General features: G+C 51.8%; 2 protein-coding genes across 2 annotated transcripts in view; one reads left to right on the top strand and one right to left on the bottom strand.

Moving 5' to 3' along the window:
* Window positions 1–84: 84 nt before the first annotated feature.
* HIGD1B (HIG1 hypoxia inducible domain family member 1B) lies at window positions 85–2,750 on the top strand. Its single transcript, XM_047756872.1, is given in 4 exon segments — window positions 85–333; window positions 1,132–1,294; window positions 1,828–1,962; window positions 2,602–2,750. Coding segments are annotated over 3 exon segments (297 nt in total). The 5' UTR covers window positions 85–333; window positions 1,132–1,197; the 3' UTR covers window positions 2,667–2,750.
* A 434-nt stretch (window positions 2,751–3,184) lies between these two features.
* The window catches only part of EFTUD2 (elongation factor Tu GTP binding domain containing 2), a 40,503-nt gene continuing 19,501 nt past the window's right edge, over window positions 3,185–24,186 (bottom strand). The window contains exons 10-28 of the mRNA XM_047756869.1: window positions 21,987–22,153; window positions 20,112–20,236; window positions 16,721–16,784; window positions 16,326–16,416; window positions 14,300–14,435; window positions 13,017–13,144; window positions 11,914–12,107; window positions 10,222–10,333; window positions 9,753–9,893; window positions 9,010–9,111; window positions 7,619–7,701; window positions 6,605–6,691; window positions 6,279–6,405; window positions 5,992–6,079; window positions 5,080–5,198; window positions 4,880–4,974; window positions 4,283–4,436; window positions 3,997–4,104; window positions 3,185–3,652 (exon numbers count right to left, since the gene is read on the bottom strand). Coding sequence (XP_047612825.1) covers window positions 3,557–3,652; window positions 3,997–4,104; window positions 4,283–4,436; window positions 4,880–4,974; window positions 5,080–5,198; window positions 5,992–6,079; window positions 6,279–6,405; window positions 6,605–6,691; window positions 7,619–7,701; window positions 9,010–9,111; window positions 9,753–9,893; window positions 10,222–10,333; window positions 11,914–12,107; window positions 13,017–13,144; window positions 14,300–14,435; window positions 16,326–16,416; window positions 16,721–16,784; window positions 20,112–20,236; window positions 21,987–22,153 — 2,217 coding nt within the window. The 3' untranslated portion in view covers window positions 3,185–3,556. The remainder of the gene's footprint in view (window positions 3,653–3,996; window positions 4,105–4,282; window positions 4,437–4,879; window positions 4,975–5,079; window positions 5,199–5,991; window positions 6,080–6,278; window positions 6,406–6,604; window positions 6,692–7,618; window positions 7,702–9,009; window positions 9,112–9,752; window positions 9,894–10,221; window positions 10,334–11,913; window positions 12,108–13,016; window positions 13,145–14,299; window positions 14,436–16,325; window positions 16,417–16,720; window positions 16,785–20,111; window positions 20,237–21,986; window positions 22,154–24,186) is intronic.

Raw genomic sequence — 24,186 nt, 5'->3', positions numbered from 1 at the left:
TTCCCATGCCAGTTCTCCATACCAGGTCCATCGCTGATCCAGCCACTTACATCCACAGGCTGAATCAAGGTAAGGGCTCCCCTCCACCTGATCTTTCATTTCTTTCCAGTACTCGGAGCTCCAGCTTGGAACTCAGCAGATGGGGGGTTAAGATTGGTGCCCTGTCCTATCTCCTCCCCTCTCCCTTCCTGACTTCAAAGTCTCCATAAAGCCGGTCACTGCTTCCCTGACCCCAGAGTGGCAGCTCTATCATCAGCTCTTGGCCGTTTCAAAACAGCAGACGCTGAGCCCTGGCTAGGCTGCTCGCACCCCACTTTCCAGCCATCTCCCAGGGTAAGCGCTGGCATGCTGAGGACCTGTGGGGCACACAGTCCCTGCTCCTCCAGGAGAGGGGGAACTAGGAATAGAAATTACCTCAAGAGGGGACTTTGTCTCATGCTTAGATCTGGAAGGCATCCAGCAGGCAGAACCCCTGATTTAAGGACCACGACTCTGGGACTTTGTCTAGTCTGTGATCAGACATTTACAGGGGTTTGCAAAGTAGAGTAAGAAGGGTCCGCCACCCAGGGATGAGGCAGGGGGTTGGCAACTGCAAAGAACCTGGCAAGAGATGGACCTGGAGACAGGGGAGCCCCCAGGGACTGGAATTTGTTCTGTTAGCCTAATGTCCAAAATCTACATGAAATTATACACAAATCCATGTTTAATGGTCTCAATCTCTGGCTCTGGTGATTGGGTAACCAGTGCTGTCACATCGTCTGGGATGGCTCTGCAGTTTCCTTAGGAACAACCATCACAGACTCGAGGCCAGTGGGGAACCCAAGGCTAAAGGCCTGTTCCTCCCACCCTCATGTGTGGATTTTTCCAGCTGCTTTTCTTGGCCCAAGGATCATACCCATAGAGACACAGATGGAAGAGGGGGAAGCAGAGAAAAGGGCAGAGTCAGAATGAGCTGGGGAAGAGACAGATGTTAAGAAGCAGCGATGGAGAAATGGTGCTAGTGGTCCAGCCACCGGAGACAGTCACCTGGGACATCTTTTCAAGTAGCGGCTGTGCCGGGCACGGTAAGACAGTCTCAGAGCAGCATCTTCCTCCTGCCCACCCGACTGAGAACTGGAGTTTGTATTGCAGGTGCCTCCTTCTAGGACTGGGCTGAAGCCTCAGGAGACCCAGCTGCTAACATCTGGGGGCGGGATCATGTCTAACAAAGGCTGGTGGGCACCACCCGAGGGCGAGGACAGCGTGTCTGAGAAGCTCCTGAGGAAGACCAGGGAGTCTCCGCTGGTGCCTGTAGGTGAGTAGGAAGCAGGGGGAGTAGGGGGCCTTCTCTCGGAGAGAACATGTCTCCCAGTCCTTTCAAAGAATGAAGCACAGAACTCAAGTGGTCCTACCCACTGAGTAACCAACAGCAAAGGTGCCAAGGGACAAAGGGACACATCCTGACAATGAAACTAAGGGAGTCTGGGTGGATGGAGATGGCAGCCAACCAAGATGGGCACAAGTTTGGGGTCCCCCAGGGCTTCTTCCCCCCAGGCCCTGGGAGAGCAGAACAGCTGTGGGAGCTGGCAGTGGTTGGAGAAGAGCCGGGGCAGAGCCAAGAGGGATGAGAGAGTCATGACGATGGGCTGTTTGTACAGGGAGGAGGGTATTCACTTCACAAACACTGAGAAGAAACAACTCAATACTCTGATAACAGCCCCTACCCACCCCCAAAGCAGCAGCAGGAAGGCAGGTGATTTATCCAGCCCGCCTAGTGAGGTGTCCCTCAGCAGAAGAGCGATGTGCTTGGTGACTGGGGCCCAAGGGTCACGTTTTCTGCCTATACAGGCTTAGGGGGCTGCCTGGTGGTGGCAGCATACAGGATCTACCGGCTGAAGGCTCGCGGTTCCACCAAGATGTCTATACACCTGATTCACACCTGAGTGGCAGCGCAGGCCTGTGCTGTGGGTGCGATCATGCTGGGTGAGTAGCTGGTGGGGTCACGGGAGAGTGGGGAATAAAAAACATTAAGCAAGATCTGGCTGTGAGTCCTGATAGTTAAGGGACCAGGAGTTCAGTCCCTTTCCCCTCTACCAGGCTCCACACTGTGTTCCTGGTGAAGCCCTCGGCCCGAGATGAGTTTACTGGGCTCCCTGTTTATATCTCCTGTGTTCCAGGGGATGGCACCCAGTTAGTTTCATGAGTGTGTCCTAGAGGTGAGATAAGCCATGCAGCAGAACTTACGCTGAATTTTTCTGGATCAAAAGGCAGACAGCTACTCACTAGCTAGGCGACAGTGGACGAATCCCTTTCTCTGAGTCTGGGGCAATGGTCACACTCCGGCTTGCCTCCCTCACACACCGCAGGGAGGCTGCTCAGAGAATCTACGTGAAAGGGCTTCGGGAACTGGCAGGCTGTTTCCCGGGCCGTGTGGCCAGGTGTTTGTAGCAGCTGTTGAGACCTGGGGCGGAAAGCTGAGCAGGGAAGCTGGACTCTCTAGGGAACGGGGCATGTGTCAGCCCCTGGGAGCCTGCGGCTGTTACTCCTCTGGGACACCTGGGAGAGCCCGAGCCCGGGTGGAGGTGCCAGGTCATGGGCTGTCTTTCCTTGTCCCTGACACAGGCGCTGTGTATACAATGTACAGAGACTACAGCAAGAGAGCAGCGCAGGACGCCGGGGAGAAGTAGGATCCCTCCCTGCAGGGCCCGGGGCAGCTGGAAGCTCTTCCATCAAGCCCTGGTATGCACCTAATAAAGTGGTTTTGAGGCAAATCAACAGTGTCTTCTTCACACAGGGGACAGCAGAGTAAGGCTGGTGGAGGGACTCGGAGCAAAGGGCTGGAAATCATAGTCCTGGCCCCCGGCTCCAGGGCACGGGAGACGCGTCAGGGGCAGGAGGAGGTGGAACGGACCTCTGATTCCATAGACCCAACCACTCCCAAGCGACCTCAGGACCCACCCACCAGGAGCGGGAGCTGGAGACAGTCAAGGGCGCTCAATGCTGGTGGGAACACTGAATTAAGAGGCAGGCGTCCCTCCCCCTGCAGGCCGCCTCCCCGGGGAGCCAGGCCGGAAGAAGGCTACAGCTGGGAGCAAGAGACAGTGAAGCCTCCTGGGGGCCAACATACATCCAGAACCCAAGTGCCAGGACGGGACTGTGCTGGAGGACAGGGCGGAGGGTGGGGATGAAAGGAACGGATCAAGGCAGAGGTCAGAATGTTCTGTTCACTTAAAAACCATGTCTAAGGTCAAACTTGTATTAAAAAAAAAAAAAAAATCCTGAGGACAGGGCCCTGTGGGGCCAAAACTTCCATCCCTGTCTCCTTCCCTGAGCCCAAGCTCCTCTCTGTTCTCCGGGAATGGAGCCAGGCAGAGGCCACAGTAGGGACCAGAAGGCCAAACGCTCTTCCCTCTGGGGAGGGGCTCTGTGTTGGAGGCTTGGAGGCTCCTGGGTTAGGGACGACCGCCGCAGCGCCCAGACACACTCTCGCGACGTGGAGTCCAGGTCACACCAGGTCCTAGCTCGAGTCTAGGAAGCTGCCCTGCGCATGGCACAGGAGCTGCCAGGAGTCCAGCGCTCACATGGGGTAATTGAGCACAACATCCTGCTTGGCGAGCTCCAGCAACATAGGATCATCGAAGAACTTGCTGATGCTCACGTCCTCACTCAGGCCCTGCAAAGTGGGGGCAAATGCAAGCAATGAGCCCCGGGTGGCGGGGGACTGACCTGTGCTTGAGCTGGGGGTCAGGTTGGGGGGTGGGGGGGATGTCGGCCGAGCTTATTTCTGGAGCCCTGCCTTCAGGGTGTCATCAGGGGGAGAAGAAGGCTCTCCCTTCCTGGCCAGACTGGGCCTCAGGTCCAGCTGGCTGATGCCTACACAGACGGTGTCTCTCCATGCTGTGCAGTAAACTACTCTCAGTCTTTAGAGAAAGGCCAAAAGGCAAGAAATGAACTGATCTAACTCCTGCCAAGACCCCTGGGGGTGAGGGGACGGCCACGGGCCCAAGGGGCACGTACCTTCCTGCGACGGGTTTTGATCATGAACTCTCGGGCCAGGTGAGGAGCTGGCTGTGGCTCCAAGGGGCGGATGACAATGCTCTTGTCCAGAGGATCACCGGGTACGATCTGAAAGGCAAAGTGGTCTCAGATGTTCCGGGCCGACCTCCCAGACTCAGGCCTAGAAGCAGGACTCTCCCCTAGGATGCTGGTAACCCCACTCAGGGCCCGGCAGGGGAAGAGGTCGGAAGGGACTGGCCCTGCAGAGGTGAGAGGCCACCCTGGGCAGCCGGTACCGTTTTCTTACCTGCCAATGGTGGAAGACAGACAAGGAAAAGGCCTGCCCCTGCGTGTGAGTCCGCAGATCAGTCTCGAAGCCAAAAGAGTCAATGGCCGGGATGAAAGCTTTGATGGTGTAGAGAGGGGAGCCAGGGATGGGAGCATCCTGAGTCACATGTCCCCTGAGACAGAAAAACAAAGGCTGAGTCCCCAGTCCTACAGGGGTCAAAAGCAGAGAAGCGGCATACCCCCAAATGTTGACCATCAAAGAATCAGCACAAGTGTGCTAGAGAGGGCAGGGAGGGCCTGGGGCTCCAGCGAGTTCCCTGGGGAAGTCAGGGGGGCAGCGACCTCTGGGCAAGAGCGGAATGTGGACTGGACAGACACTCTCATCATGGGCACGTTCCCGTGCGTCCGCCAGGAACTGAAGAGGGGGTTCCAGGAGAAAACTCAGATTTTAAGCTGAGGTCAGGCTGGAGACGGCCTCCTTCCTTTCCTCCTCCCTTCTAAAAACCAGCTTACCAGGTTTCAGGACTGGAGAGTGTGGGGAGGCCAACCCCTCCCTCTCCCCCCAGAGGCTGAGCTGCCCCTCGCCGCACTCTCCCTAAGGTGTCTGGCTGCTCACCTGCGCCTGGCCAGGACGGTGTAGACGGCAGAGACACAGTCTGCAGGGGCCTGGACCTCTACAAAGTAGTACGGCTCCATCAGACGAGGAGTGGCCTGCAAGAGAGTAAGAAGAAAGGGTTCCTGGATTAGAGAAGCCTGGGGACTGAGAACCTGGCGAGCGGGCAGGCTGGGGGGCGGCAGCCTGGCCCATGCCCTTACCATGAGGAAGGCAGAATAGACGACTCTCCTGGCTGTGGGGATGATTTGGCCCCCGCCCCGATGCAGGGGCTCCTGGGCAACCACTGCATCCAGGATCTTAAACTTGACATTTCGAATCACTGAAAAGCAAAAAGGAGAGCTGACTTAGGAGTGGTTCTGGCGGTAGTCAAGGGCACAAGGGCAGAGCAGCACTGCAGCTGCCTCAGGCCCAAGAAAGAGCCTCCTGCAGAGGCGCATTCTAGTAGCATATGCGGGGGTCAGAGGTAAGCAGATGCCCGCAGTGCTGGTTTAAGGCCACGCTCGGACAGCATAAAGTATCCCTACACATTTTCTTTTGCAGATATTTAATTATATGGGGGATACGATTAATTCTAGCAATTGTACATGTGTTCCTCCCTCAGTCCCAATCCTGGTCTATAAACCACTCCAATCCCATCTTCCCTTTTCTTTGTGTTTTTAGGGCTGCACCTGCAGCATATGGAAGTTCCAGCCTAGAGGTCGAATCGAGCTATAGCCACTGGCCTACACCACAGCTCATGGCAATGCAGGATCCTCAACCCACTGAGCGAGGCCAGGGATTGAACCCTCATCCTCATGGATACTCATCAGGTTCGTTACTGCTAAGCCACTAGGGGAACTCGCCCATCTTCCTCTTGATACCCTTCCTCAAACACATCCCAGAAATGAGGAGCAAATGTCAAACTAGAGATGACATCCATTTCTAGGAGGTACCAAGCGGCAGCAGCAGGATAGGGAAGGAGCGGAAGCTGGCCCAGGACGTGGACTGGCCCTGAATGCCCCAAGCCACTTCTCCTGCCAGGTCCCAGAGATGAGCCCAGCCCACTGCATAGCCCCAGGTGCAAGGACCCAAGGGGACTGGGGTGGAGAAGGCAGAGGCGCTAGAGGACTTACACTCGTCACAGAGGGGCCCCTCCCTAGTTCCCCACTGGAAACCTTGAACGATGCTGTCCTTCACCGAGCCGAGAAGAGCCTTGTCCACCTGCACAAAACACGAGGGCCCTTCAGCAGTGACCCTGGCAACAGCCAAAGACTTTAGAGGGAGGAGTGGGCAGGCACACCAGTCAAAGGGCACTCTCCTTCACCGGAAGATGCTGGATGCTCTCGGGGAAAGAACACCTTGTAGCTTCTCCCATTTGAGAGCTAGGAGACCGACGCGGCTCCCACCGCTCCCGCCGTACCTCAGAGGGCAGGGTGTCATCCACCAGGATGTTGGGGCCAGTGGCATCAGGGCCAAAAGCCCAGATGGAACGGGCAGCCAGCAGATCCCAATCGTACTTGGTCTGGAAGAACTCGCCCAGCTTCTTCCTGGGGGAGGGAGGGGCCCGGGGATGTCAGACAGTTCTGGGATTCACAGCTCCTCCACGGCTCTAGTCACCACAGCCTCGCCACACTGCACCCAGGACCGCAGAGAAGAGGAGGAGACCACACCGCTCCCGGGAGCGACGCGCTGTGGTGGAGAGCCCGCGGGGAAGCTGTCAGCGCTGGAATCCGAGCCCATTCTCACCTGTTCCATGTGATCTGCACCACCTCGTTCTCTATGTCCTCGGCCAGGCCCTTCTCAAGGGGCTCAGCAATCATGGTGATCTTGTTCCTAGTCAGAAAGGACGTGGGTAACGAGGAGGGTCGCAGGACTATGGGAAGGGCCGTTCTTAAGAAAAGGGGCACCGGAGTTCCCCTCGTGGCTCAGGGGTAACAAACCCGACTAGTAAGCAGGAGGATGCGGGTTTGAACCCTGGTCCTGCTCAGTGGGTTAAGGACCTGGCGCTGCCATGAGCTGTGGTGTAGGTCACAGATGAGGCTTAGATCCTGTGTGGCTGTGGCTGTGGTGTAGGCCGGCAGCCACAGCTTCAATTCGACTCCTAGCCTATATGGGAGCTTCCGTATACCATGGGTGCTGCCCTAAAAAGACAAAAGAAAAAAAAGGGTGACAAGGGGAAGAGCTAAGGCAGTGACATCACTGAAAGCCACAGGGGCAGAGTTGGGCCAAAAGGACTCATCTTCTGTCTTCTGGTTTTTTTCGCCATGCCTACAGCATACAGAAGTTTCGGAGCCAGGGATCAAACCCGTGCCATGGCAGTGACCTGAGAGCCACAGCAGTGACAATGCTGGATTTTTAACCTGCTGTACCACCAGGGCACTGCCCTGTCTTCTTTCATTTGAATCCATCACTATTTTAAAAAGTAAGGTTTGGGGCAAATTTATTTTTGAAAGCTTTGAAAAGCATTTGTATATTACACAGTAGAGCTGCTGCTAGGGAAAATTTTAAGACAGTCATGTTGCACAGGGAAAAATGGCAATAAGAAAATGCACCCTGAAAGTAACTAAGGCAAAAAATTCCGCAGCATGGTGTCCAAAGGCACAAGGGATGAGAGGGCTGGGGTAAAACTCCAGGGACCTGAGCACCCACAGCCTATGACTTAGGGGTCTCTACTGCCACCTCGCTCGTGATTGGGGTAGAGTTTTGGGGAGAGGAACGTGTCCCCAGTGAGTCCCAGGGTCACTAGGACTCTCGGCTTACTTCTTATTGGGAGTTTCAGCAAAGCACTTGAGGGAGGACGTTTCCACTACTGTCTCACAAAACGTGACCACGGGGTCAGCCACCTGAGAAACAAAGCAGACTGTCAGGTTCCCTTGACACTAGCTCTGCGAGAACCCTCATCCTAGTCAGCATTAGTGACAAGCATGACAGCAGGCTAAAGGCTGTACCTTCACTAGGAAGCCTGGAAAACTTAGGTAGTGCAGAATTTATGTTCCTGAGCCAGTGGAGGAGCAAATCAGGGCCTAAATCAGAGACCCCCAGGGTATCTCTCAACATCCACCATTCACTGCACAACCATGGGTGTGTGGGAGCCAGCTTTGGAGGCTGGCGAGGGCCTGTTCCATCCTCCACCCAGGACATCTGCGCAGCACAGCTTTCCCTTGAAGCCCCCACGTAGCCCGCTTCTGGGAGACCCAGGGTCTTCCACAGCACCCGTCCTGGGCTAAGAGGAGCACCTGAGGTCACTCGTTGCCACCACCACATGGCCTTGGAGAAAACGTGTGTGTCAACAAAGAGACTGAGGGGAGTTCTCACAGTGGCTCCACCTAGCATCCATGAGGACACCGGTTTGATCCCCGGCCTTGCTCAGTGGGTTAAGGATCGGTGTTGCCATGAGCTGCAGCGTAGGTTGCAGATGCGGCTCAGACCCTGTGTTGCTGTGGCTGTGGCTGCGGCCAGCAGCTGTAGCTCTGATTTGACCCCAGCCAGGGAACCTCCATGTGCTGCAGATGTGGCCCTAAAAAGCAAAAAATACAACAAAACAAAAAACAAAGAGACTGAGGGGCTACACCAAGACTTCACAATGAATCCAGAAGAGCCAGTTCCCACTCTCTGCTCGAAACCATCTACTCCAAGTCCTAATCACCACAGATGGGTTAACAGCGCAACTCTTTTTTCCTTTTCTTTTTGGCCACCCCATGGTGTGCATATGGTGTTCCCAGGCCAGGAATCAGATCTGAGCTGCAAGTGTGACCTACACCGAAGCTACAAGCAACACTGTATCCTTAACCCACTGTGCCGGGCCGGGGATCAAACCTGCATCCTGGTGTTGCAGCGATGCCACCAATCCCGTTGTGCCACAACGGGAGCTCCATAATGGTGCAACTATTTTCTTAACAGAAGGCTACGAATAACTTTGGCTTGGGAACCTTGAATGTGAATGTAGGATACTGAGAACAACCCCCACTGAAGGGGGCAAACCAGGTCTGAACTTTTCCCACAGATGGACAACAGATCATGCTTTTCCCACACGCATCTCCTACCCCAACAACCCTTCTCCCCTTGGACCTTCCTGGGGAATCAGGGCTTTAGTCACTTGTAAAATCAGTCTGGAGCTGTGAGCCAAGCTCCTGGCCAAGCAGCTGCTTTACCTTGATGTCTATCTCCGAGTACATCTTCCGCAAGTCGTGCATCACACAATCCAGGTAGAGCTCCCCAGTACCCAGAATCACGTGCTCGCCAGACTCTTCCACCTGAAACACAGCCACCCAGGCGGTCACAGGCTGGACTCTCCTGTGCCAGCAGCAGCAGAGAGAGAACCAAGGCTAGAACCTGGCAGGAGGGGCACAAACCCACTCCTCAGTGCCAATTCCAGCCACTTCAGGAAGGACCAGTGGGCAGCAGCAACCTACCCGTCAGTCCTCAAGACACCCGGACCATTGGGCACAGTGCTGCTGGGCTTGAGGTCACGGACGGAATTCCCACCTTAGCCATGGAGGGAAAACCCTGCTCTGTCTGTGGACACAAGCTGACCTTTCAGCCCTGCCAACTTCTCAGAAAGGTTCGCTGGCAGGCTCAGAGTGCAGACGGATCAGAGTGTCTCACATGTTCCTCTATGTTTTTTGGAAACTCAATCCAAGTGTACTTCCCATGGATCGTCTTTCCCATCTAAAGACATGAGTAGAGATGCGCAGGCATGTGCCCTCCCTCCGACACAAACGGATCTCGTCCTGCCTTCGAATGATACTCAGCAGATGAGGGCTAGCCGCTGATGCAGGGCTGCTGGAAGCAGCAGATCAGAGCCGCCTGGTGGATGCAAAGCAGCGGGCAGCACAAGCACGGAGCCCCCAGTGGGGCACACGGGGCTCGGCAGCTGCTGCAGCCCAGGGCCTACCTTGGTGGTGAGCGACGGGTAGCTCTTGTTGACCTTGCGCAGGCCGTCCAGCATCTTCGGCAGCTCGGAGGGGTTGACCGGTTCCACAGCGATCTTGATAACAGAGGTGGTGTTGAACTTCAAGGGCCGGAAAATCTGAGCCTGAGACCCAAGAAGCAGACGTGTGAGGCCACCCGGGAGCAGACTATCTCCCTAAATGGGGGCCAGGGTGCCGCTTGGAGGCAACGGAAGGGCCATTTATTTTGGCAGAACAAAGAGAGGTGGGAAAGAACCAAAGGAGCCTCTCCTAGTTCCTAGTGTCTGAGTACAAGGAGGGTCAGATCCAGAAGGACAGGCCATGCTGAGGCCTGGAAGCAGCAGAGACTCCAGGTTTGTCCACTACAAGTCTGCTGCTTGTTGCTCACGTATGCTGTGGCTCCTCGTGACCCTCTAGCTTAAGCCAAACCAGTTGCCCCTTCAGAAACTCTACCTCCTCATTGCCTCGGGGCTCAGTTATGGTCGCTGTCTTCACAATTGGTTGGTCAACACCTTCGATCAGAACCCAGTTGCCAGCAGGAACGCGGTTCACTTCAATGTGGTACCTGGAGCAGCATCCAATAAGCAGCAATGGAACTTGGGCAGAGTATTGAGTCCATAAAAAGTTACTGAGCACCAGCTCTGTGCCAGGCACCAAGCCAGGAGTGGGGTGAGCAAAACAGACACATTCTAGCAGGGGAGGGATGCAATGAAAAATTAATGACACAGAAGTTCCTGTCATGGCTCAGCAGAAATGAATCTGACTAGTATCCATGAGGACACAGGTTCGATCCCTGGCCTCACTCAGGGGGTTAAGAATCCGGCATTGCCCTGAGCTGTGGTGTAGGTCACAGACGTGGCTCGGATCTGGCGTGGCTGTGGCTGGCGGCTGTAGCTCTGATTCAACTCCTAGCCTGGGAACTTCCATGGTACAGGCCTAAAAAGACAAAAAAAACCCTCAAACAAACAAAAAAACCAATCATACAGCCACACATATACATATAAGTGGTTACAAACTTAAGTGCCACAAAAGAAAAACTAAGGTTATTATATGAAGATAAAACAGGCAAATCTAATGCCAGCTGGGTATTGGTAGTAAGCAAGCCACTGCCCACGGGGTAGAATGTAGGAAGAGACCAAAAGCACCACAGAAGATACTACAGCTCTCTGAGCGCTTTAATTTCCTTCTGCCTTCTAGGGGAAAAGGGGCTGCTGGTGAGACACAGCAGCCACCCTAGGCACAGGAACTGCCTCGGTTCTGTTTTTTTGTTTGTTTTTTTGCCAAGCATGTGGAAGTTCCTGGGCCAGGCACTGAACCCGCACCACAGCAGCAACTTGACTTGAGCTGCTGCAGTGACAATGCAGGATCCTTAACCTGCTGGGCCACAAAAGGACTCCACGGGAGTTCCCGTCGTGGTACAGTGGTTAACGAATCTGACTAGGAACCATGAGGTTGCGGGTTCAGTCCCTGGCCTTGCTCAGTGGGTTAAAGATCCGGTGTTACTGTGAGCTGTGGTGTAGGTCACAGACACGGTTCGAATCCTGCATTGCTGTGGCTCTGGTGTAGGCCAGCGGCTATAGCTCCGATTCGACCCCTAGCCTGGGAACCTCCACATGCCACGGAAGCAGCCCTAGAAATAAGGCAAAAAGACAAAAAAAAAAAAAAAAAAGGACTCCACGGTTCTGCTTTCTAGCTAAGATGCCAAAGTTATGAACCAACAAGCAGCCCCGAAGTGGGGCTACATTTTTGATTCAGCTGATCGGGATGCTATGAGGGATCTAGCAAAGTCTTCTATTTTGGTCAGAGAATAGTCAGTGGAGGTTGGGAAATAATTTCTTTGGGGAATGAAGAGGAAAAAAGGATTAAGAAGAGTAAACATAGACATCCTGCTACACAAATTCACACAAACCATCCAAAACGCAAAGGCAGGGCTCTTGGCATCATCCTGGCGGTAGGTGCCTTTCAGCCCTAACGACCTTGGGTAGTAAGAGCTAGACGTCAACAGATCTGCCGAGGGGGGCATCTCAGCCTCAGCATGGGGAGCCAGGCAGCCACTTCGTTTCTCAGGAGGACCAGCCCTTCAGCTCCCTGGGGCGGTTCCAGGGCAGAGGCCGGGCACGCCCCCAGGGCTCTGGTGCGCAGTACCTGGCCACAGAGATCCAGAGGCGGCCCACGGTGCATATCTGGGAGTCCTCCTCATCCTCCAGGGTGTAGTTCTCCCCCAGGACCTTCACGGGCTGCCCGGCGTGGATGGTGCCGCTCAGCACTCGACCAAAGGCGTGAAATTGAACTCCATCGTCCGTACTGTACATCTTGGTAGTGTGGCACATCAGGGGACCCTGGAGGTGGGGACAGAGTAGCCTCAACCACACATACGCTCTGGATAAGTACCACTGTCGCCACCTCCCTTGTCAGCAACGACCTGAGCTCCACAAGCAGGCAGCCCTCCTGGAGGAAGAGACATGATGACCTCCTGGGAGAATGCCAACAGAGGCCTCCCTGCTCAGTGAATAGATGTCACAGGCAGAGCAAAAAAACCCAACAATAAAAAAACCCTCTTCCTTTTTCCAGGGTGGGTGGGATGAGCGCCCTGGGGAAGAGCAGCAGTTTAGACAGCAGGCTAGCACTGCTACCCTGCATGACTGTTACGATCGCCTCCCATTTCCTCCAAAGAGGAAACTCACAATTCTCCACTGGCTGTAATGTTCGTGCCAGGAAACAACTAGTTTACCTATGGAATGACTGCGAAAGATTTTTTTTTTTTTGCCATTTCTTGTGCCGCTCCTGCGGCATACATATGGAGGTTCCCAGGCTAGGGGTCCAATCGGAGCTGTAGCTGCCAGCCTACGCCAGAGGCACAGTAACGGAGGATCCGAGCCGCGTCTGCAACCTACACCACAGCTCACGGCAATGCCAGAACCTTGACCCACTGAGCAAGGGCAGGGACCAAACCCGCAACCTCGTGGTTCCTAGTCGGATTCGTTAACCACTGCACCACGATGGGAACTCCAAGATTTTTTTTTTAAAAGCCAGGGTGGCCAAGGTTAGCTACCATCTGTTGAATCTTTACTGTCAGGCACCGTGCTAAACACAACCGTGATACAAGCTTTGGATTCAGGTCAGTCTGACTGTTCTCGCGGGGATGACATGCAAGGATGGAAAGGAGAGCATCACTGCTGTGACCAGGAAGCAGTATTCCCACAGCGGAGGGGAAGAAACTCAGAGAACCAGGGCCCAGGGTCCCTTACATCAGGGTCACAGTCACTCATGGCCTCGCCGAGGTCGGAGTCCACACCGCCAGTGTACGTGTGCTCAATCTTGGGCTTGGCGCCCACCTTTGGAGAGGGGATATGCTGCACACACATGTCCACAAAGCCTATGGAGGGAGAAGAGAAAGCCATGACTACACATCTCCCAGGGGAGGTGAGGGGGAGTTCCGACCCACTCAGGATGGTCACAGAGCTGAAAGTGAGGGGACTGATTTTCAGCTCTGAAAGCTATGGTCCTGTGATTCTAGGGGGAGGTGACATCCTGTTTCCTGGGTGGATGCTGCTCAAAGATTTGGAGTCACACCGATGCCAGGGAAGAGCAAGAGCAGGTCTCTGTGGTTCTCTGGAACTCAGCTGACAAAATCTTTAGAGCATCTGTATCAATCCGGGACTTTTTAAGCACTTACTGAGCACTGACATAGAACAAAATAAGCACCCCGACTCTTCCTTTTAGAGCTGCTTAGAATCATCTCTGAATTGACTCTTCCCTTTGGGAAACACTGCCTATGTTTCCGTTCAGTAAGTTACCCTGTTTTTCTAACAGTCCATAAGCCATACGAGAGAGACCCTCCATTAGCACCTGGGGGTGCCCAGCATGTCTGCTTTGAGTTGGGATCTCCCATGTCAGACTGATGGCCAGCCCAGAATGAACTACTCAAATTGAGCACTTTGGGGATTCAGACACCTAATTCCCACCAGACTTAGAATCAAGACACTGCGGGGAAGGCCCTTGGCCAGCACCTCTTCCACATCCCTTAGTTTGCACATTGAGAAATTAGAGTCAGAAGGACTGAGTGGCTGGCCCAGGGCCAGAGCAGCTCTGATTAAGACTCGGGTCTTTTCTCAACCAGTCTGGGGCTTGTTCTGCATAATTAAAATGCCAGGAAGAGGAGCTTGGGGAAAGGGAGATTTGAATCTATGACACCTCTCAAGTCCAAGCCTCATGCTTTTCCCACCATGTTACAATGCCCTCGAGCGCACCTTTCTGACTGCCCCCTGGCAAAGATGCCAGACCCTCAGAATCTGCTTCCCCTTCCCCTTTATTTGCAAGGTCCTTCGGGTAGGAAAATTTAACTGCTTTTGTTTTCCCAAGCTAGAGTTCTTGGAACCATCCACTAAGTAAAACTGCTAGGGAAAAACCCAGGTATCCTGTATCCTGACCTGCAATCTACTGAAAACTGCCTCAGATCTCTAAATACCCATGTACCATGGGGTGGGGAAAAGGTGGCAGGAAATGGTGATGACGATGCGCTCTTTATTACCTGTGAACTCGCCAAAGAATTTTTTGCAGACCAGCCTGAGCAGGGGGCGGATGTTCAGCTTCAGCTCCTCCTTGGTCAGGTGGATGCCAAGCTCATCCAGGGTCCTTGGGAGGCTGGTGTCCACGTCACCCACAACCTGTGACAGGACCAGACACCGCATCAGCTCTGGGGATAGCCCAGGGTGTAGGTACAGAGGACAAGGCAGGGCCAAAGGGCGATATGAAGGGTCACTGAACAGCGTTCTCTTCCACCGGGAGCGCTCTGGGCATGGATATCAATTTGGTTTCAGGGAACTCTTTTGTACCTACACTTCAAATCAACCTTGTGTGCAGCAGGCATGGTTAAATGCCCACACCAGCCTATAGACCTGGCTCTCTCAGACGGGCTGCTGTCCGTGCTGCCCCCTCGTGTCTGAAAAGCAGCGTCTCATCTCGCTCAGGAAATCCCCTACCCTTCCTTCCCTGTTTAGAGCCATCTTAGATTTAGAGGGTCACCGCATTGGAAAGAACCAAAAAAGGTCACCTAGCAGTCCGTCGCTGTCAGGATGGGGCCAAACTAAATCATCCTCGGCCGACCCAAGGTCTTTCCTGAGACAGCTTCTATAAATTTCTTTTATTAATCCATTCCGATCTGACACAAGATATAAAGTCATTTCCAGCACTAATAAATCTTAATTGTGTTATTTTGTCTTGTTGCTATGTTTTAGTATTTTGTCAGTTGGAATGGCCACACACATTCTGTGTATGTGTGTGTGTGTTCACCGTACACAGTGCTTATTAAACACTTGCATAAACACGTACCACAGTTATAAAGTGTAACTGTCTTGGGAGGAAGGGCTGTATGAGAATTCCCCTACAATATTACTACTCTTTTTGTTCTGCCTTCCAGGTAGAATAAAAATCATACAAATGCAACGTTACATTCTTTTAATTGGAGCATCCCACATGCTTAATTAACTACCTCCTCACCACTGTCTGATGCACCCTTTTTCAATGTGACAAGCATCACAGTCATTAAAATCAAGCTCATACAGCCACTCTTTCTTTCTTGTTTTTATCTTTTGCTTCTTAGCACCTATGGCATATGGAGGTTCCCAGGCTAGGGGTCGAATTGGAGCTATAGCTGCCAGCCTACACCACAGCCACAGCAACATCAGATCTGAGCTGCATCTGCGACCTAGAGCACAGCTCAGGGCAACACCAGATCCTTAACCCACTGAGCGAGGCCAGGGATTGAACCTGCAACCTCATGGATCCTAATAGGGTTCATTTCCGCCGTGACACGAGGGGAACTCCCAGCCATTCTTTCAATGGCTGCAAAATACTTCATTTTATGGGTTGTACCATAATTCCATAATCAGATTCTCACTGATGAACATTTATTTCCAGTTCTTTCTCCCCTTTCCTGTTGTTATAAATAATGCTGTAACAAATACATACACACATATATACACTTAAGAGGACTTTCATGTGAAACAACTATACCTGTAAGTGTATCTTAGGGCTATCCCACCCTGGGCCCTATAACTGAAACTATTATTTGTTTATTTTTTAAATTTTATGGTCACACCTGCAGCATATGGAAGTTCCTGGGCTAGGAATTGAATCTGAGCCACAGCTGGGACCTACACTGCAGCTGTGGCAACACCAGATCCTTTAACCCACTGTGCCGGGGACCTGCACTTCCACAGTGACCGGAGCCACTGCAGCTGGATTCTTAACCCACTGTGCCACGGCAGGAACTCCCCAAACTATTATTTCTCAAGTGTCACCTTCCACTGACTAGTTGGTCAAAATCGTTGTATAACTTTTCTCTAGGCTGTGCCTTCTCCATCTCCCCCTTTATGCTGATCTCAACAGCACTTCGAGGACTGCAACGTCCTAGAGTCCAGACAACTGGTGACCAGCCTCCCTCACACTGAGTAATACAAAAACAAGCAGCTTGGGGCAGCAGGAAGTCAAGTTTACCAGCTTTTCCACTTGGGCTCACAAGGGCAGACTGGAGCCAGGTGGCCTGACCCACTCACCTGAGCGAGGATCTTATAAAGGGGCTCCAAGATAAACTCCACGAAGCTCCTCTGGGAGCTGCTGGTTGGGGCTTTTTTTGTGAACTTTCGCCTAAAGAGATCAAGAGTTATGAGTGGTCCAGGAGGGAGAAGGCAGTGTCACCAACCCCAAGGGTGTTTCCTAAATTCTGAATCTGCACAAAGCCGAGGGAAGGAATGTGTGTGACCATGCATGCCTTGGATGAGCTGTGGAGACCTCGAGGGAAATAGCCTCTCACCCTTTTAGAGCTCAGGAAGGAGGAGGAAAGAGAGCAGTTCACATTTAATAAAAAATTAGGTTTTACGCTTAGGAACTTTGTCCTCACTTACTGGGCAAATGGCACACCCTCTAGAGTCACTTCCCACACTCAACTTACGTCTTGGGGTTGAAATAGATGTCACCCCAGAGTCTTTTAGCAAATTCCTGGTAGTTAATATCCCCTGTAAGAAAAAAACGCATACAATTATAATCTATTCCTCAAAGTATTGTTCAAATTGTTTCCGGTGTCCCAAGTGGTTTCTAGCTGAGGAATTTCCTTTCCAAGGTCCAGACATTTCTTTCTACCCAGGCAGGCAGACAAGGATGTGGAGGCACCAAGGACAGTACTGGACCAAAGCTGACAAGATGATGCTGGAGACAAAATGAGCACCCAGGCAGCTCACCCCCAGCACACGTCTTCCCAGACTATGGACAAGGGTACAGTTCATATTCTTTCCCTTGCTGGAACAGCCTCGACAGCCTATGTGCTGTCCTGTCTGCACCTAAACCCTGCCACTTGTGGCAGTGGGGCTCAATAGTGCCCCCATCCCTTCCTGACCCACTGAAGCTCTGCTCTGCTGCCAGTGTGGGCAACCTCCCAACTGCAGCACCATGCTGACACTCTGTCTACCCTAAACCTCTAGAAGGCAGACACCCAGCCCTCTGGAGAGAAAACACCAAAGCCAACCTTTGTGTCGACTTTTATCACTTGATATTTTCATCTGGTCTGCAACTGCTAAACCTCATCAGACTGAACGCAGCAACTATGGCTCTTAAAGTTCAAGATCTTCTGAGTCAAGAGCTCCTATTACACTCCGTTGGTTCCCTGATACCACCAACTACCTCGCGGACAGTTCTACCCAGATGTCAGACTGTTACCTCTTGCTCGAGACGGCATAAAGGCAATTCATCACCTTTTCCTCCAGCCACACTGCCCCAGACTTTCTCTTTCAGTGAAGCCATCATGGACACTTCATCCAAGCTCAAAATCTCTTTCTTCCCCACTTTGTTAACTACCAAATTCTTCCTCTCTTTCCCACGGTACTAGTTACTGAACCTCTCCCTCCTCCATGAACCGCAGCGCCTTTCACACCCCCCTCCCCATCACTGCACTTAACCTGGGCGGCACTGGACCCACTGGACTGGGCTGCTCCAGCACTCAAGAACCAGGCCTAGTGCATAACACAAGGTTCATAATAAACGCTCAAAGAATGAGCAAACGCTTCTCTGCTCCACCTTAGAGATAACATGAAGCCAGCAGTCACAGTCCTGTATCTGAACACTGGCGAAAACATCTGCACAGGCGATGCTGCCCGTGCCCTTCCTCTCTCTGGTCAATCTTTTGTGAGTCTGCACATGTATCTGGCTCCAATCTTTATTAGCTCCTAACTGCCGACAGGATCATGTCTAAATTCCTTAACCTAGCACTCCAAATCCTCCTCGGTGTGGTCCCAACCCAGCCTGCCAGGAGTTTTACTTCAGCATGTCTCCTCGGTGACAGTCCTCTGTTACAAGGCAGTTCATGGGCCAAGGCCGCCTGCCTCTGTGCTTCCTTTCCCAACCCAGCGTGTCCGGGCCTCCCAACCCCTCCTCTCCACTGTCCGAGCCCTGTCTCCTTCGTGCAGTCTTCTCTGACCCCTGGGCCTTTGGAACTGACTTCCCCTCCGAATTCTCTCAGCCCTACCTGCCCACGTCAGCCACCTGGCCCCCCAGCCCTCACCACCTTACACTGCCGCTATCAGCATGGGAAGCTGTCTACCCAGTGGACAAGTTCCCAGGAGTCAGGTTATTCATCATGCTCTGGATTCCTGGTAAGAGGACATAGTATCAATTTTGGGAGGATGGTGTGATAGAAAAAGCACCAAAGTGGACTCTAGTCCCAACACCAGCAATAAGTTCCGTGTCCCTGGGCAGAGTTTTCCCATGTGTAGAACGAAGGTGATGGACTCAGCGATCTCTGTCTGACAGCCCTTCCAATGCTGACTTTCCAAGGTTTTTTTTTTTTTTTTAAATTATTATTATTATTATATTTTCTAGGGCTGCACTCGCAGCATATGGAGTTTCCCAGGCTAGGGGTTGAATCGGAGCTGTAGCTGCTGACCTTCGCCACAGCCACAGCAACTCAGGATCCAAGCTGCGTCTGCAACCTACACCACAGCTCATGGCAACGCCGGATCCTCAACCCACTGAGAGAGGCCAGGGATCAAACCCGCAACCTCATGGTTCCTAGTCGGATTCGTTAACCACTGAGCCATGACAGGAACTCCAGGTTTTTGTTTTTTGTCTTTTTAGGGCCCACACTCGAAGCACTTGGAAGTTCTTGGGCTAGGGGTCGAACTGCAGCTACAACTATTGGCCTGCAGCTACCACAGCCACAGAAACATAGGATCCAAGCCGCATCTGCGACCTACACCACAGCTCAGGGCAACGCCGGATCTTTAACCCACTGAGCAAGGCCTGGGATCAAATCCAAATCCTCTTGGATACAGGTTAGGTTCTTAACCCACTGAGCTACAATGGGAACTCCAAAAACCAAGTTTTAATTGGCCCATTTTTTCCCATCAGAGTGAACGTTTTTCACACTGATAGAGGCAGGACCACTGACTGGTGTGAACAGAAACACTGGCACTGTGAGGCCTCCCACTGAGCTTATCTCCTCAGCTCCCAAAACAGGGGCAATAACAACACCTGGGAAGTACAGTATTCGACACACACGACCCACACGACACAGAGGACATGGTTCCTACTGGAATCTGAGGGACGGGAGGGGCGGAGGTGGCGAGCCCAGGAACCTCTGAAGATTTGGGAAACTGGTCTCAGGGCTGTGGTGTGGAGGCTCCAGGGGCCTATAAAGTCATCCCATTGGGCGTCCGAGTGGACTGCAGACCACTGCAAACTCTCAAGCAGGCCTACAGAAGTTCCACGTGCCTGGATACGGTCGGAAAGCCAGCTGGAAGCACTGGCTTTGAGGAAGACTCCATCTTTGAGGAAGAGGCCTGCACAGCTCTGTGGGCATGGATAATCCCTTTTTTCTTTCCTGCCTACAACCATGGCACACGGAAGTTCCCTCTCCAGGAATCAAATTCGAGCCACAGCTACAATCTATGCTACAGCTAGGACAACTCTAGATCCTCAACCCACTTTGCCAGGCCAGGGATCAAACCTGTGCTGCCACACAGACAACCAGACCCTTAATCTGCTGTGTCACAGAGGGAACTCTGCTAATTCCTTTTTGATAAAATCTGTGTCACTCTAGGAGATTTATTCCTAACATGAGCTTCCTCTTCACCCACTTTTTCCCAGTCACCTTTATCCTTCGATTGTTTAGAAACCACGAAGCCTGAGGAAAGAGCTTCAGGGCCCAAAAGAGGCCCAAATGTGATAATAGTTGATAAAAGGTTCCCTGAGGCAGGGGACTCTGGCATGAAGCCCATTTCTAAACCATTTAGCAGCAAAGGCACACAAGACTCAGGGGAAGCTGGCGAGGCAGACTGCCAGTCAGAGCTTACCAAAGGTGTCAGCATAGATCTTGGCAAAGGAGCCCAGTGTGAAGCAGATGCTGTACTGGGAGCTGGAGAAGCAAACGTTGCCCAGGAGCGGGGAAAGGATCAGGTTCTCGTCGGTGGAATACATGCTGAAACAGAGACGGTCGTGAGCACAGGGCCAGGCTGGGCAGCAGCGCTGGCACAACGCTACGGGTGAGGGGCACGGGCTCGACATCACAGCCTCTCTCCAGCGCTCGCCCTCGGGAGGGGCTTGCGTAATACACTCAGCTTGGCCAAAAGCCCGGTCCAAGAAAGTGACATGATGGAGCTGTTCCCTAACTCCCAGTAACAAGATGATTTCCCAGAGCAGGGAACATTTTGCAGGATCCTAGAGAAGTTAACTGCACTGGACACATAAGGGGAAACTTGGAGGACAGGGACAAAGACCTTGGGACACAGGAAATGAATCTAATGTGATAAGACGGGAGTACATTTTAGAGAAGCCTCCGTTTCATAAATACAGACATAAACACCAATATAAGTAAAGAATGAAAGAAAAGGAAAAGCAACTCTGCTCCCCACTCTCACTGCCCTGCTCTTTATTGTCTTGTTTGGCTTTGCTTTGCAAATTCATGTTAAAAGCCACACAGAAGCCACAGCACCCAAGGTCACTTGCATTTATTAAAAACGCAGCTGTATGCAGGGATCAAATCCACCAACCCTAGCCTTCCTGACACACTGCTTCATGGCATTTAATTCAGAGATGAAGGTACTGGCTTATAAAGAGCAGTCCCCCACCACACTCCCCAGTTGTGCTCCCTAGAGGCAACTGCTTTCAACTCCTTTAAAGCTGCTTCTAGAACATTTAACTCTATATTTCTAAATAACACATTTATGTTGCTTTTTCTTTCTTTCTTTTTTTTTTGGTCTTTTGTCTTTTTAGGGCCACACTTGCAGCATATGGAGGTTCCCAGGCTAGGGGTCTGATTGGAGCTATGGCTGCCAGCCTACGCCAAAGCCACACCAGATCCAAGCCCTGTCTGCAACCTATACCACAGCTCACGGCAACGCCAGGTCCTTAACCCACTGAGCGAGGCCATGGTTCCTAGTCTAATTCATTTCCGCTGTGCCACAATAGGAACTCCTGTTGCTATTTCTTGTTTGGCGGTTGAGATATGACTTCTTTTTGGTCATGCCTGTAGCACCTGGAAGTTCCTGGACCAGGGACTGACCCTGTGCCAGAGCAGCAACCTCAGCTGCAGCAGTGACAACGCCGGATCCTTAACCCGTTGCACCAGAGGAACGCTCCATATTTAATCTATTCTCCAAAGCTGCCCGATACTGTGTTCTAAGTGTTACATGAACTATTTCATTTCTGGTAACACCTCACTATATAAGTAGTACTATTCCTTTTTTTTTTTTTTGCTTTTAGGGCCACACCCATGGCATATGGAAATTCCCAGGCTAGGGGGTGATTTGGAGCTAAGGTGCCGGCCTATGCCACAGCTCACGGCCACGCCAGATCCCTGACCCACGGAGCAAGGCCAGGGATTGAACCCAAATCTTCGTGGATACTAGTTGGATTCGCTTCCGCTGTGCCATGACGGGAACTCCAGTACTACTCCCTTTTTACAGATGTGGACCTGAGGCCCTACAAGCTCAGGGAACCTTACATGGTTGGTACGGGTGAAGATGAGACTGATTCTAGGGCTCAGGGTACTGAGTACAGGGCTACACTGAAGACATGTGGTGAGCTGCACATCTGGTTAAGGAATGGAGTCAATCCCTGCAAAGCCACAGAATGTGCCCCTAGCTAAGTCCAGTAAGCACATCCACGTATGCCAAGAAATCAGAGTTGCCCCCAGAGGTGTTCAAGGTCCATGCCCAGGATTCCTCTACCTTATCAATCCATTGACCTCATCTACGATGTGACGCAGCTTGTAATACGCGTCCGTGGGAGGCAGCTTCAGCTCCAGGATTAGCCGGTCAATCTTGTTGATGCACACGGTGACCGCCAGCCTCTCCTGCACGGCGTGCTTGATCAGCCGCTCTGTGTTCAGCATCACCTGAGAGACATGAGGTTCAGAAGGTGATGATCGGAGCAAAGAGGGCAGAAAAGGCCAAAGCAGAGCCAAAGAAGGCACTGCTTTAAAATATGAAGGACGTGGAAAAGAAGATCTGGGGAAACAGATTGTTGGGGGGAGGAAGAGGGTATCTTGTCCAACAGCAGATGCAGGAATTTTTTGTCTTTTGTCTTTTTAGGGCCACACCTGCAGCATATGGAGGTTCCCAGGATAGGGGTTGAATTGGAGCTGCAGCTGCCGGCCTACACCACAGCCACAGCAACGATGGATCCGAGCTATGTCATGCACTGCAGCTCACGGCAACGCTAGATCCTTAACCCAACAAGTGAGGCCAAGGACAGAACTCATATCATCACAGATGCCAGTCGGGTTCTTAACCCACTAAGGGAATTTCAGATTCAGGAATTTTAGGAGGGCACCTTGCAGGACTGAGAAATGAAGAAATGTTGGGAGTCAGGTCTCTGTGTGCTAGAGAAGGCTTAGGAAGCCGCAGTGGTGCTGAAATGGAATGCTGGGCGTTAGGATGAACTCGTGTTTTTTTCTTCTTTTTTGGTGAACTAATGGTTTTTAATATATGTGCCTAGAAACAGTTACAGATACATAGGGGTGAATGTTACCTGTGTTCACTGAAAAGTCCTAGAAGCAATATGCCCCAGTAACAATAAATATGCCCTAATCTTTGTTTCCAAATACCAGTCCTCAGGAGAAGGAGCCAGAGCTCCTTGGAGAAGCAGCTGACTCCAAGACTGGGGCAGGGAAAGTACAAAATGAGTTTAGGGCATCTTTTTGTGCCCACAAGAAGATGGGGCACGTCAAAAGGATAAAGAAGTCAGCCTGAAGGAGTTCTCACTAGCCAGCGGGATTGGTGGTGTCCCTATAGCGCGAGGACACAGGTTCAATTCCCGGCCTGGCACAGTGAATTAAAGGACCAGGCGTTGCCACAGCTGCAGTGGGGGTCACGACTATGGCTCAGATCTCATCTCTGGCCCAAGAGCTCCCTATGCTGTGGGGCGGCCAAAAAAGAAAAACAAAACAAAAGAAAAAATATAAAAGATATAAGGATCTTAAAGGATTAAAATTCACTGCGTACAATAAAAATACATGAATCTATATTACTAATAAATAATCAACTGGAGAAGAATGGAAAGCTCTTCCTTACAACAAAATTCTGACCAATAAATACAGAAGAAATAATAAGAGAAAAACCACCATTTGTAACTATTATATAAACAAGCTAGGAATGACCAATGGATGATAAAAGAAGTAAACTTTGATAAGGAACAGCATGTTCATACTGACTCAAGGTACCTGCCCACAAATTATTAGAAAGGGTAAAATAAAATAGTAACTTCACACTGGAGAAACCTGGCAGGCCCACCCTGGCCAAGTCATCAAAGTTGACATCACCAGTAATGGGATATGGGGACATCACGGACCTTCTGACATGACGGACTAGTAAAAACACAGCGTAGGAGTTCCATCATGGCTCAGGGGTAATGAACCCGACTAGGACCCATGAGGTTTCGGGTTCAATCCCTGGCCTCGCTCAGTGGGTTAAGGATCCAGCGTTACCATGGGCAGATGTGCAGGTTGCAGACACGGCTCAGATCCCACATTGCTGTGGTTGTGGTGTAGGCCGGTGGCTACAGCTCCGATTCAACCCCTAGCCTGGGAACCTCCATATGCCATGGGTGCAGCCCTGAAAAGACAAAAAAAAAAAAAGAGAGAGAGAGAGAGAGACTATAGAGACATGAAAGTTAAATGCTAGGTTGGGTTAGGGAAAAAAAACCTCTATAAAGGACATTACTGGAACAATCAGAGAGACTGATTACAGTCTCCAGAAAAAGGCCTATATGACAATATTGTACCAATACTAAGTTTCCAAATCTTGGTAAGTGTATGTCCTTGTTAGGAAATACATCCTGAAATACATTACTTTCAATTGGTCCAATGGAAAACACACAAACGTGTGAGGGCACACAAGCATGTACAGAGAGATGATTACAAAGCAAATG

The sequence above is a fragment of the Phacochoerus africanus genome, chromosome 14, assembly GCF_016906955.1.
Source record: "Phacochoerus africanus isolate WHEZ1 chromosome 14, ROS_Pafr_v1, whole genome shotgun sequence".
Classification (NCBI taxonomy): domain Eukaryota; kingdom Metazoa; phylum Chordata; class Mammalia; order Artiodactyla; family Suidae; genus Phacochoerus; species Phacochoerus africanus.
The sequence above is the reverse complement of the archived record's forward strand: the minus strand, read 5'-3'. Positions and strand labels throughout refer to the sequence as shown.